General features: G+C 39.1%; 1 protein-coding gene across 5 annotated transcripts in view; it reads left to right on the top strand.

Annotated features, from left to right (window-relative positions):
• The window catches only part of CEP128 (centrosomal protein 128), a 282,591-nt gene that overhangs the window by 19,245 nt on the left and 249,083 nt on the right, over positions 1–14,263 (top strand). For all 5 annotated transcript variants that reach the window (XM_089522329.1, XM_089522332.1, XM_089522331.1 and 2 more), the window contains 4 exons: positions 4,510–4,633; positions 6,211–6,329; positions 9,620–9,711; positions 13,915–13,987. In XM_089522329.1, the coding sequence (XP_089378455.1) occupies positions 4,510–4,633; positions 6,211–6,329; positions 9,620–9,711; positions 13,915–13,987 (408 nt within the window). The remainder of the gene's footprint in view (positions 1–4,509; positions 4,634–6,210; positions 6,330–9,619; positions 9,712–13,914; positions 13,988–14,263) is intronic.

Below are 14,263 nucleotides of genomic sequence, written 5' to 3'. Positions count from 1 at the left end.
CTACTCTCTGCTGAGGCCTGGCAGTTCAGTTAACTTATCTTAATTTAGATCAGTGCTGCTCAAGCTATCCAATGTGGGCAGTTGGCAATTACTGTTTTCCAGGCACCAGCACTAAATTTGTTCCCATTGGCTTCATTTGTTTCTTTTCTGGAAACTTGCCAAGTACCAGAAGCCATTTGCTTGGGGACTGCCAGTGGTCCAAGAACCATCACGATGGGTAGCACTGGTCTAGAGGGTAGTAGATAGCTGAGGAAGGCTGGGACCTACCAAGTGTTATAGTAGCCTTTTCTTTTCTTCTTATTAATTTCTATTCGAGATTAATGCTGACAGACAGTACGTAATACTGTGCTTCATGATGCACAACTTTGAAATGGTATTTTTGGATTACAGTTCTCAGAGCCTCCTCTGCTGTGATGATGGCTCGAGGATTCTGGTAGTGTAGTTCAAAAACACAACCTGTCCAAACTATGGTGGAAATGCACAGCCTTTATTTCATCTTCACTATTTAGCAGTGCCAGGGTGAGAACATCAGATTCAATAATTCATTTGTTTATAATTCTTTACCTATAAGATTCGTTACCAACCTTCTTGTTTCATTTGGTTGTTTTTTCCTTCCTTCTGTCCATCTGCTTCTAAAGAAATTACTTTTCTATAAAATAGTTTTTGTTCATCCAAATGCTGAACCAGCCAGTTGTAGCTATCTAGCACTTGTTCAAGATTCCCAGGATTCTTCAGGATGAAGCCATGGCAGTTAAAATGGATTCAAAGAGTCATAATTTTATAGTGTTATTGGTCATTGTTTACTGGAACTGAAAGGTACTTGGAGTGTAGAACAGGGTTTCTTAACCAGGGCTTCTTGCAAGCCTAGGTTCTATGAGAGGTCATGTTTGGGGGGGGGGGATATTTTTTTTGAGGTGTAGATATAACTATTTTTATGCAGGGGTTCCCTGAGACCTGAAAATTATTTCCAGGGTTAGAGAGTGTAGGGTAAAAAGCCCGAGAAAGGCTGGTGTAGAGCAATGAGATGAGTGAAGAAGAATAAAGTAGAGCAGAGAAACTTGATTGAAGAGTCAGGAAGTGACAATAGCAGTTTCCCAGAGTCCATTCCCATTCAACAAGGAATGGATTAATGCTTTGAGCTCAGTATTTCAGTGTTTCACAGCCTGAGTCTTCCAAGTGTGTGGTTCTCTGGCATATGAGAGGATTAGGCTGACTCACCTCCCTGGAATAACTGACTGACAGAATCATAAAGTTGAAAGGGGTCTCATGAGCTATTGAATGTAGCCCCCTGCTTAATGAAGATCTCCTGTTAGAGCATTCCTAGCAAGACAGCTGCCCAGCCTCTTTTTGAAGACATCCAGAGAAGGTGACTGTACCACCTTGTTAGGCCATTGGTTCTGTTGCTGAACCACTCTCTTACTATTAAGATATTCTTTCTAATGTTCAGTCAAAATCTACCCTCCTGTAACATGAAACCATTAGGCCTAGTTCTACCTAGGCAGCAGAGAACAAGCCTGCACCCTTCTCTTAGTGGTATTGAGGTCAGGTAGACTGACATGCAGTCTCCTGGATTTACTTTTTTGGCTTTTTTGAAGAGAGGAACAACATTTGCTCATTTCCAGTCTTCTAATACCTCACCCATTCTCCAACAATTTCTAAAAATATGATGGATAGTGGTTCTACAGGTATGTCAGCAAGTTCCTTCACTACTCTGGGATGCAGTTCATTTGACTCTGCAGATCTGAACTCACTTAGATTAACTAGGTGATTCTGGACTATCTCCTCATCAATCTTGATTTGCAACCCGGAGGCCAAGCTTGTAATTGCTTCTCATTCTCTCATCCTCAGAGGATGGGAAAGGCACCCCCCCAAAAAAAAACCTTGCCAAGAAAACCCTGTTATAAGGTCACCTTATAAGTCAGGAAATGACCTGAAGGCACGCAACAACAACAAATTTAAGTGTGCTAATGTTTAGGAAGGATCGTGGTGTGTACTTTTCGTGCAGGTTTGAGTTGGATCTTAAATGTGTGAAATTGATTTTTATAACCAGATATTGAGATGGGCAGCTATTGTCCTTGAGATGTTAGACTTTAGTTCCCATGATACCTCACCTTTGGCTATGTTGGCTAGTATGAGGTTCTGGTTATATCTGCACTACCACCAAATGTGAATATTTTTACTGATCACACCCCTGCCTCCAAGAATGGGGGCTTGCTTTTATCCTCACCTCTGTCACCAATGTTAGGACCTTCTTCTATCCCACTGCTGTGGCTGTCAACTGTGGGGACCGCCTAGATCTAATTCCCATGTGAGATATTATTTATCATACTATCCCCACTTGACACCACCCCTCTTTGTTAGCTGTTGCCACTACAAATACTTTTTCTAAACCCAGGCTTTCTTACATATAGTGTTCCTGGAGGCCCCAAGGCATATGATACAAAAATAATACAGTCAGCCCTTCTTATACACAGATTTTTTATACACAGATTCAAGCATCCACGGTTTGAAAATGTTCCAAAAAAGTATAAATTTCAAATATCAAACCTCAATTTTCCATTTTTTATAAGGGACACCATTTTGCTATGTCATTATATTTAATGCCACTTGAGCATCCACAGATTTTGTTATACACAGAGGATCTTGGAACCAAACCCCAGCATATAACAAGGGTCTACTGTACTTTATTAATAGAATTTGAACATAATGCAACAAATTATTTACACATCTCTGTCTCACTCTCATTTAGATGACTCGCACCCTCTCTAATTCTCCTAACTACTCCAACTCTAACCCTACCCACTAACTAAACTTAACAAACTACTTATTCTCCATGCCACAGTCTTATTCAAATCTCCTCAAACATTTCACCAATCACCAGCCACTCCCAACAGTCCATTCTCTCACCCTCTCTGGACAGATCCTTACTTTATTATACCAAATAAATGAAACACATTACCTCCTGAATATAACATAACTGCTATGGCTCATGAATGTTGTAATTCAAAAACATCTGGTAGGCCCCATTTGCCTAACCCTGATGTTTGTGTGTTTATGTGTGTTTATGTATTTTTGATTGAAACATACATATTAATGGTTGCAGTGGGCTACAAATTTTAAAAAATAAGTTTATCCATATCAAGCTATCACTTATCTTGTTATATTAAATCTGGTTCTAATGCCTATATCAGAACTTGCAGAAGAAGTAACCTTTCACTTTCTAATATAATATTAAGGTGTCAGAATATTGGATAACTCAATATAACTGCTAATTATCAAATCTTTCGATGGGAGGAGAGACTGCTGTTACAGAAACTGTTTTATGTTGTTAACTTGATTTCTGAATAATAGCTATAAAATAGCTCTAATTGTAACCAACTATTTTTAAAACGTATGCTTGTCAGTTATGACTCATCTGTAAGGAAATAGAGGATGCTTCCAGATGGCTGATTCTCCCTGCAATAAAGCAGTGAGAAACAATTAACTCCTAAAGGCAACTCTTTGATGAGGTTTGCAAATTAATAAAATCAAACTGGAAGGTGTTGGGGTGGGAGGAAACAGACATAATCTAGCATGCGTATTTGCTTTTAATGTGGCACAGAACTAGCTAGAGCAGGCTCAAGATTCCTATACTGGTAGTGTTAGCCTTTTGGATTATTGATGCTTGTCACAGTCCTATGACTGCTGTGAGAATTAACCATGCTGATTCAGTTTCCTGATCACATGCACAAATTCTGTTTTTGGGTGTGCTCATGGGCTAGTCTTTCTAGTACATTTAAACTCACTGCTGCTTGTATCTTTTTCCAGGCCTTCTTCCTCGTCTTCAGTTTTTGTAAATTTCAGCAAGGTTAGGAGGAAAGGGGTGCAAGTTAGGCTGTTGGTAGACTTCAAAAAAATTAAACAGTAAAAATATAAAGGTTAGCCTAGTAGTTTGTTGACAAGTACAGTAAATTTGAATTGGGCAGAAGATAGATTGAGGTCTCAAAGAATATCTGAACAATGGTGATAACAGCAGGGCTCCTTTCCCACTCTATATTATGTTATCAAAATGAACAACAGTAGGAATGGATTTTTGTGTAAGAGATATATGTTGCCAGTTCTGGTGATGATTTAAAAAAGGCAGGCCATTCTGTGATTCTAATTCAATTCTCCATCTGTTTCTAAATGTCTGTTTTGCTCTTGACTCCACTTGATGGGTCTTGGGGATCACATAGATAATAAAGTACATCCTGACTGTAATGCACAGCATACAATTTACTCTCATGAAGGAAAGAAGAACGCATTTAAAAATATAATGCTTATTTAAACCAAGGTATGCCTTGGGATACACAGAAATATAGACATTAGAAAACGTTGGATCTGCCTGACAGGTGTTTTTTTCCTTTCTATATCCTCCCCCATCCTGTTAATTTGATATCAGATTGCCATCCTGTTGATTGTGTATAGTGCATTTTTGTCATACATAATCTCTTAATTTCGTCTTTCTAATGTGCTGCCCTTTTAATGCAGCTTAAAGAAACACTGGAACAATCCATAGGCCAATTAAGGAGCCAACGCTTACTGAGAAATTCAGGAGAAAGAAGTGCTTCTCTTTCAAGCTTATATGCAAGTGATCTGGATAGTGGAGCCCCAGGTATGTTTTAAGAGGTGTCAAACTGCACTTATCTGACAGAATGCCTCACTGAATTCAGTGGAACTTACTTTTGAGTAGACGCACATAAGATTGTTCTGTTAGTATATCATATCAAAATACTTCACTCTGTCTGTGTAGCATTTGAGTAAACTAGGAGGTTGAATAGTGCCATGTATGCATAATTACTGAGTGAATGAAAGGATCTCAGTATCTAGAAAGGCTGTAATTTGCTTCCTTTATGAATAATAAAGACAAGGTTGTTTTTGCCTTTTTAAATATAAGCCCATCCTATTTGCCACCACTGTCACGAGCCATAGGATAATGTTAGCTATCATTAACAGAAGGCAGAATCAAGCTTCCTCTCTGTATAGTAAGGTCAAGATTGTTTTTGACTTCTTAAATATGAGCCCATCCCCTTTGTCACCACTCAGTGGCATAGGAGAAAATCAACTATCATTAGCAGAAGGAGGAGCCGTGCAATAAGCTTCTATGTTAGATTACTATAGTTTCCTGTTATGTGGTTCTTGCATAAAACTGTTAAGACCATTTTTTATGTTGCAGTTTCTTTGAAGAGTTAATAATTTGATAAATACCTTGAGAATTACCTTTTGTATCAGTGGGAGGATATACAGGCAATCAGTCAAGTTGTTTACAATCCAGAATTTCTCCAAAATTGGGACTCAAGGTGCCAATCAATGCTTTTCTCAATAATCCCCACAACAGCCCTGTAAAGTATTTGGGTGTTGTAGATTTTAAAGGAGGGGAGCCCGAGGTTGATGGAGAAATAGTGGCTAAGACTGCTGTTGGAGTTTGTAACTAAGTGATGACCACAGTGGCTAAATGACTTTCAGCCATTTTAAGGGGTAGATAATTGTTTAAGTCATTGAAATCATGGCTTCTGGTAGTGATAGAAATATTCCTGGGGCAATACCAGAATTTTGCAGTCTAGCAGTGGTCCATTCTGTTACTTTTTGTAGAACTTGGGTTACAATAAATTTTTCCTGTTGTACCCATGGGCTATAGTATGAAAAATTTAAATATTCATATATGATATCATATCCAGACATATTGAACTGGTGAGGTGCTAAACTACTATGAAATCAGTAGCCATATTGAAAAAAAGGAATGGTTTGCCAGTCTTGAATTGTGGAAACTTCTCTTACAGTAGGGGTGAAGGGCTTGTGATCCTTTAGATGTTTTTGTCTGCAGCTCTCATAATCCCTCACTCTTGGCTGTATTGACTAGGGATGGTAGGTGTTGCAGTTCAACACCTGAAGGACCATATGTTCCCATTCCTGCCTTATGAGGTTGTCTGAGATGGTTTAAAAGTAATTAATGAAAGAGCCAGGCATGCTTCTTGGAGAGGGAGCCCAGTCACAATAGAGCTACTGCAAAAAATGTTCTATATCCAGTACCTCACCAACCTGTAAAATCTTACTGGTGGGCCTTTGCAGATGAACTTAGGACCTAGGCAATGTCATACAGGTGTAGGTGAGCTAACAATTTTAAACTTGTATTTATGTGAATTTTACAAGCAAGTCATAATGGTTTGTCTTTCTGTCTCTTACCTTGTGAAGAAGGTCGTCACTTTCAACCTACCTCTCCCCTCAAGGATTATGGTGAAACGGTAGGTGCTAGACGCTACCGGTCTAGATCTGCTGTCCGATTTGTTGACCGGGGAGATAACGGGAACCAGGTAGGTATAATTCTTTACCAAATGTTAGCTCCAACTCCATTTACCATCTTCATTATATTATCACTTGATAGAGTTTCTATTTCAATTGATAAAGTGCATGGGTATATTTAAGGCCTCTTGTATATCTCCTCAGGACAGATACTTCAAATCACTCATTATGTATGCAGTGTTGTGGAAAAATAACTGAGCTGAATTGTCTCATAGCATCACAAATTTACCCTTACTCTGAGTTGACAGTGGCCACATCATTAATGCCAAACTTGCATTTTTTTTGCATTCCAAAGTAAACAACTTTACTGCTGTTGATGTTTTAAATTTTGTCCGAAAGTGGTGCTGTAAATTGGTTACTATCTAGGTCCTGAAGTAGAATTATATCAGCACTTGAAAAAGAGTGACAAATTCCTTTCAAAGATTAAGCAGTAAATACTATACTTATATTCTGTGTACCCTTTAATACAGCAAAAAAGCACATATATATTTTAGGCATGCTATATTTTAGTTGCTTGTCATAATTTGGTCCAAATTTATTACTTAATATGTGGCTATGCAGCATGCTGAGAATGATGAAATGCTACAAGGCAGAAGCTCTTAAAAGCCTTAAAACCAGTTATTCCAGGGATAGGACTCGTATTGCCCTCCAGATGTAGTCGGTTTGTAGCTGTCAGTATTCCTCACTATTGACTGTGCTAGCTAGGCTGCTGAGAACTTCAGGAGTGCCACATTATTGTGCTACGGAGTTATTCCATTGCTCATGGACAGTCTTATGCATTATTACTTGAAAATAAGTTCCATCATGTTCCTGCCGTTATGCATCTGTGTACAGCATTGTGGTCCAATGAAAGAAAACCTTGTTTTGTGCATGTGTGTGTATATATATTCAATGTATATTCAAGTTATACATTAAATAAAATATTATCTAAGTGTGTTAAAATTAAAATAGCTAGGGTTTATTAAAGAATAAACACCCAATGTAGCAAATGTATTTGTATTTTCAACCTTGCAGAACCAATAGGCTTGCAGACACCCTTTGTGTGTATGCTTCCGAAAGAGGCTGCCACCATTCATGCTTTTAGGAACTCTTATGCCTTAAGTGCACAAAAGCCAGCTTACTCACTTACTTTTAACTCCCTTCAGGGTTGTCATGATCAGCCTGTAATAAACAAGCAGAGAGAAGTAAATGCATCTGAGGAAGCAGACTGAAGTCTACAAAAGCTCATGCTGCCAATTTCTTTTTCAGTTAGTCTAAAAGGTGCTACAAGATCTCTCTACGTACTGTTTTTAATCAGTTAATTTTACAGTAAAATGAATGAACAATGAACTGACCAGACTTTTCAGGAACTTTGGAATGATTCAGCAAATCAGCTTTAAGGTGCAGGACACCCCTCAGCCTTCTTAGCTGATATTACTTCTTCAGTATCTACATGAAGACACAGGAAATCTCTTCTAAAATCAGTGACATACTTGGAAGGTTGTTGTTGTTAGTTGCTCTCGACTCGGTACTGACTTACGGTGACCCCGTGGATGAGACACCTCCAAGAATTCCTGCCTTGCCCAAATCCTGCAGACCCTTGCCCATAAGACCTCTGATTGAGTCTATCCATCTGGTTTGGGATCTCCCTCTCTTTCTTCCACCCTCTACCTTTCCTAGAATTACTGTTTTTCTAGTGATCCATGTCTTCTCGTTATGTGGCCAAAGTACGTTAGTGTTTACTTCATCATCTTTGCTTCCAAGGAGGCCCCTGGTCTGACCTGTCCAAGAACTCATTTGTTTGTCTTCTTGGCTGTCTATGGTATCCTAAGTACTCTTCTCCAGCACCACATTTCAAATGAGTTGATTTTCTTTCTGTCTGCTTCGTTCACTATCCAGCTCTCACATCCATACATGGTAATTGGGAAGACAATGGCCTGGATGATTCTGGCTTTAGTACTCAGTTATACATCTTTGCTCTTTAGTATCTTTTCCAATTCTTTCATAGCTGCCCTTTCCATTCCTAGTCTTCTTTTTATTTTTTGACTGCAGTCTCCATTCTGGTCAATGTTTGATCCTAGATATGGGATCCTATCCTATTATTTGATCTTATTTGATCCTAGAGACTTGGAAGGATAGATGGGCAATTCTGTGGCTATTCATACAGTCTAGTTATAAAGATCCTTACTGGGCATCAGTTTACACCATGCATCTGAGAACGTAGTCTGTCATGCTGATGCTACAACTTCTTCCACACATTTATGGAGCCCTGGTGGTGCAGTGGTTAAATGCCAGTACTCCAAGGTTGACTCAAGCTTTCATCTTTTCGTAGCTTGGTAAAATGAATATCCAGCTTGTTGGGAGCAATTAGCTTACAGACTGTAAACTGCTTAGAGAATGCTGAGTTCACTGATAAGTGGTATATGGTAGATACGTACATGCCATTGCTTTTGCTAGTCTCAATGGTGATACAAGACTCCTTTGTATACTCATATTCAAAAGAAAGTGAGAGAGGAGAGGATAGATTTGTTAGTCTAATAATTATATGGAATTAATGTAGCAGATACAGCCAGTGACAGAAGCATCATGCCACTTATACCATTAGATGGAGGATGCAGTTGCAGTCATGTTCTGCTAGTGGGCTTCCCGTAGGAATGGATTGGACACTCTGTGAAGAGAATGTTGGATTAGACAGACCTTGAGATGTTTCAGCGTGGCTCTCCTCATGTTCTTTGTTGAAAGGAAAGGAAAAAGCTAGAAAAGCAGACTGCAAATGTAAGATGAAGTCTTAAGGGGCTTTATGATGGTGATACACTGAGTAGTCTGGATCTCAGATGGCATGACTGGAAAAGGAGGAGAAGTTGTAAAAAGCTCATATGTAGGTCAAAATAAAGAAGGCAGCCTGATGAATTGAAAGAGTGAGAGTAAAGTTGAACAAAAAATACTGAAAAATATATTTACATGTATTTTGAAATTTAGGCTAAAAAGATCCATCTAGAATTGGCCCAGACTGTAATGTATTGGGCCAATTCTAAATTGTTCTAGATCTATTGTGAAGATACATGAGGTTCAGTCTCCAAATGCCACTTTATAGAAACAAGCTAATTATGAAATCTTTTGGAGTAGTCCAGCAATATCTGAAAAATCTTATCGGTTTTTATGTAAAAACAGATGCTTTTAAAACATTGTAAATACGAATTCCTTGTTTTATAAAAATGCAGAATATACATTTCTTGAACCTACCTAGTTGTGTACCTTGACACTGAATCAAGCAAATATATTTAAAATGCACACTTTTAATCTGTACGTGGTTGTATTACAGTTGCACTCTTTACACCAGTCACTTAGAGACCTCAGCAGTGAACAAGTTCGTTTAGAAGATGATCTCAGCAGAGAGCTCTCAAGAAGAAATCGGTATGAACAGAAATCATGGTTTTGGTTGATATGACATGGCTGTATCTGCACTGCAGAAATAATCCGGTTTGACACAACTTTAGCTGTTATGATGCAATGCTATGGAGTTCTGGGAATTGTCATTTCATGAGATATTTAGCCTTGTCTGTCAAACAGTTCTGGTGCCACAACAAACTACAGTTCTCAGAATTCATAGAATCATAGAGTTGGAAGAGACCACAAGTGCCATCCATTCTAACCCCATTCTGCCATACAGGAACTCACAATCAAAGCATCCCCAACAGATGGCAATCCAGCCTCTGTTTAAAGATTTCGAAAGGAGACTCCATCACACTCTAAAGGAGTGTGTCCCACTGTTCAACAGCTCTTACTGTCAGGAACATCCTCCTAATGTTTAGGCGGAATCTCTTTTCCTGTAGCTTCCATTCATTTTTCCAGGTCCTGTTTTCTGGAGCAGCAGAAAACAAGCTTACTCCATCCTCAATATGACATACCTTCAAATATTTAAACAGGGCTATCGTATCACCTCTTAACTTTCTCTCCTCCAGGCTAAACATCCCCAGCTCTCTAAGTCTTTTTTTATAGGGCATGGTTTCCAGACCCTTCACCATTTGCTCTCCCTCTTCTGGACACACTCCAGCTTGTTCACATCCTTTTTGAATTGTGGTGACCAGAACTGGACACAGTATTCCAGGTGAGGCCTGACCAAAGCAGAATAGTGTGGTAGTATTACTTCCCTTGATCTAGACTGTATACATTGAGTGATGCAGCCTATAATTGCATTGGCTTTTTAGCTGCCGCATCACTCTGTTGACACATGTTCAACTTAGGACTCCTAGATCTCTTTCACATGTAGTTTTGTTAAGCTAGGTGTCCCCCATTCTATATCTATGCATTTCATTTTTTCGCCCTAAGTGCAGTGCCTTACATTTTCCCCTGTTGGAATTTATTTTGTTAGTTTTGGCCCTTCTATTAAGGTTACTTTGCCATCTTCTCCATGCAGTGGCCCTACCATTTCTTCCTTCCTTTTCATAATAGTAATAATAATAATAATAATAATAATTTATTTATATATATCCCGCCTCTCCCTGTGGATTAAGGTGGGAGAACAACACAAATATAAAATTACAAGTAGTTAAAATACATTCTCATGCAAAAGACAAAAAACAAAACAAACAAACAAAAAACTTAAAAACACAGTAAAAAACCTGTACACGTGCAATATCATATCCAATTCCTCATCGATGTTCCAAGTGGAGTATCATCTTACGCTGTTATAGCAGGTCTAGGGATAGGCTCGCCGGAAGAGATCTGTCTTAATTGCCTTCTTAAAGGCATCTAAGGTGGTAATGAGACGGATCTCCTCCGGCAAGCCATTCCACAGTTTGGAAGCCATCACAGTGAATGCCCTGTGGGAAGCAGATCTTAATCTTTGGAGAATCCAATAGATTCTTCTCAGTAGTTCTGAGAGTGTGGGGCGGATTGTGTAGGGAGAGGCATTCCTTCAAGTAACTTGGGCCCAAGCCATGTAGGGCTTTAAAGGTAATAACCAACACTTTGTACTGCGCCTGGAAACTAATCGGAAGCCAGTGAAGAGATCTTAAGACTGGTGTTATATGGTCAGTCCTAGGTGTACCAGTGACCAATTTGGCTGCCGCATTTTGTACCAATTGAAGTTTCTGAACTTGATACAAAGGTAGCCCCATGTAGAGTGCATTACAGAAATCTAAACGAGAGATTACCAGTGCAATTACCACTGCTTTAAGGTCCTTTTTGTCCAGGTAGGGATGCAGTTGGCGTATCAACCGAAGTTGGTACCAGGCTACAGACATTTTGCTACAGACATACCCAAAAAGCCCTTTTTATTGTTCTTAACCTCTCTAGCAAGCCTGAGCTTATTCTATGCTTTAGCTTTTCTGACTTTACCCCTACTTGTGCTAGCTATTTGTTTGAATTCCTCTTCGGTGATATCCCCCCTGTTCCATTTCTTACACATCTCCTGTTTAAAATTTAGTTCTGTGGAAAGTTCTTTAGTCATCTATCCTGATTTCTTGAGACACTTCATTTTTCTACCTCATTAGAACAGTTTGAATGTGTGCCTTCAGTATCTCCTTGTTGCAAAACCCCCCACCCACCCTGAACTCTTCTGTTTTATTATTCCTGACCATGGGATCACCCTCAATATTTCCTAAGTTTACTGAAATCAGTTCTTCTAAAGTCTAGAATGTGTGTCTGACTATGCCTGGCTTCTCCTTTCCCCAGTATAATAAACTCCAGGAGAACATGATCACTCCCACCTAAGGATCCCACCACTTGCAGCCCATTAACTAGGTCATGCCTGTTGGTTAGGATCAGATCTAAAATAGCTGATCCTCTTGTTGCTACTTCCACCTTTTGGACAATGAAATTGTCTTCGAGGCAAGTGAGGAATTTCCTATACCTTAAAATTGTGGCCGAATTTCACTTTTAGCAAATGTCAGGATAGTTGAAGTCACCCATCACTACTACATCTGTCCTTTTCAGGTGTGTGATCATTTGTTCTAGAAAGGCATCATCCAGTTCCTCAGTCTGACATGGGGGTCTGTAGTAGACCCATCATAGCATATTCCATAGCATTGAGCCATGGCAGTTAAAGTGGTTTAAAACTGGATTATTTCTGCAGTGCGGATGCTGCCCGGATGGAACAATTACGTAGAAAACTGACACTCCTCTCTAAGCGTTGCTGTTCTTCAGACAGTATATGTTTCATTGATTCTCACCAAGTCAGTGCATGGTGCCATAAGCTATCCTTATTGAGCAATAATTAATTGATCTTCAAATCCTGTTGTAAATCTACATTGCACAGAATGTTTTCCTCATGCAGGAAAAAGTATGTGTATCCTGTCAGTTTACAGTTACAGTTTAGGAACTGATTTCACCATGAGTTCCTATATTTGACAGCACCTCTTGAAAAGAATGTCCTATATTATTATTATTATTATTAACTTTTATTTATAAAGCGCTGTAAATTTACACAGCGCTGTACATACAATCTTTTAGTTAGACGGTTCCCTGCCGTTTATGGAAACAACTGTTGTGTTAGGAGTGGAAAATTTCTGAGGTTCCTGGAGCCAGTTTGTCTCCCAGGGATCCTCTGTGGACTTTGCCACATTTAAGGTGTTTCCCTCTCCTGAATTTGTTAAAAACTGGAAATAACTAAAAGTTTATTTGATTTTATTTGTATTCAACCTTTTCCTTAATATGAGACCCAGTAGAAAATCTCTCCCCCTTCATTAAGCAAAGGCCTTATGCCTTGCTCTAGAATGAAGTCACTGTCCCTGGAGACTTTTGAGATTAGCAATTCACCAGTCCTGGCTGAAACTTGGTGTTTTTTTTTTTTTGGGGGGGGGGTGCTGATAGGCTTCACAGCCTTATCTTTGAAGATGCTTCATTTTATGATTAGACCATATTAGATCATAGGGATGTACTATTAGCTGGTGTTCTTGATGTGGCCATTTTAGAAGTCACATTCCGAGAGGAACCAATCAGAGTGAGTTGTTTACCACAAAATTGGGCAAAGGAAATGGGCAGCTCATACTCTGGTGCTTTGTCCTTAAGTCCTTGTTTAAATAAGTGTCTAGTTTGGCAATCGCAGGCATATTTCTTGACCTGTAGACACTTCCCAGAAATCAACATGCCCACAGAGCACTGTTTAAAAAATAAGGTTTGCTTAGTTTTGTTGGCTGCTTAAAAAACGATTGGTGTGAAGGAGTATAAAAATGTGGCTGGCAAAACTGAGCGAGTTATGTCCCTTTTTTTTTCCTGTCTAGAAAATGTTGCTTCATTGGAAATATGCCATTTTGAGAGTTCCTATTAGCTATAAAAGTTAGAAAACCTTTGATCTGAAATAATGTTTAATAAATAGTCATTATACAGTCATCCCTTCTGATATGCAGGGGATCCATTCCGGACCCTCACTGCGAATTGGGAAAATCGCCAATATTGGTGCTCCATTGATTACAGTTTGGGTGGGGGGGGGCGCTCTCGATTACATTCTCCTGGCTTGCTGTCCGTGAAAAACCAAAGAACGAAACAGCAAGACTGCGAATCGGGACGACTATAATTTCATGTTAATGCTAAAATCATTTGCTTAATGTAGCAGCACACAGTCCCTTATGAAATGGTTTTTTAAAAATTCTATTTTCTTCTCCTTTCTAATATAAGCACTGATGCAGAAACAAAACGGAGGTTAGAAGACTTATGTGACAGACTCAATGAATCTCAAACACAGGAAACAGTAAGTGCCTTGAAAAATCAGCCTTTCTTAAGGAGATGGGGACCGGATAATAATAATAATAATAATAATAATAATAATAATAATAATAATAATAGGATTTATTTATATGCTGCCCAATCTCTGGGAATCCAGGCAGCTTACAACAGAGGGGATAATAGACAGTTTCCTGTCCTTCAGGCTTACAATCTAAAAAGACACGACACAAAAGGAGAAGTGAATGGTGAGGGGGGGGGGAGAGGATCAGGTCCAGCATTCTTCTGTCCCTCTGAGGCCTGG

The sequence above is a fragment of the Sceloporus occidentalis genome, unplaced genomic scaffold (genome assembly GCF_023333645.1).
Source record: "Sceloporus occidentalis isolate IW3139 unplaced genomic scaffold, rSceOcc1.0.p SCAF_4, whole genome shotgun sequence".
Taxonomy (NCBI): Eukaryota; Metazoa; Chordata; class Lepidosauria; order Squamata; family Phrynosomatidae; genus Sceloporus; species Sceloporus occidentalis.
This window is presented reverse-complemented; position numbering and strand designations above follow the sequence as displayed.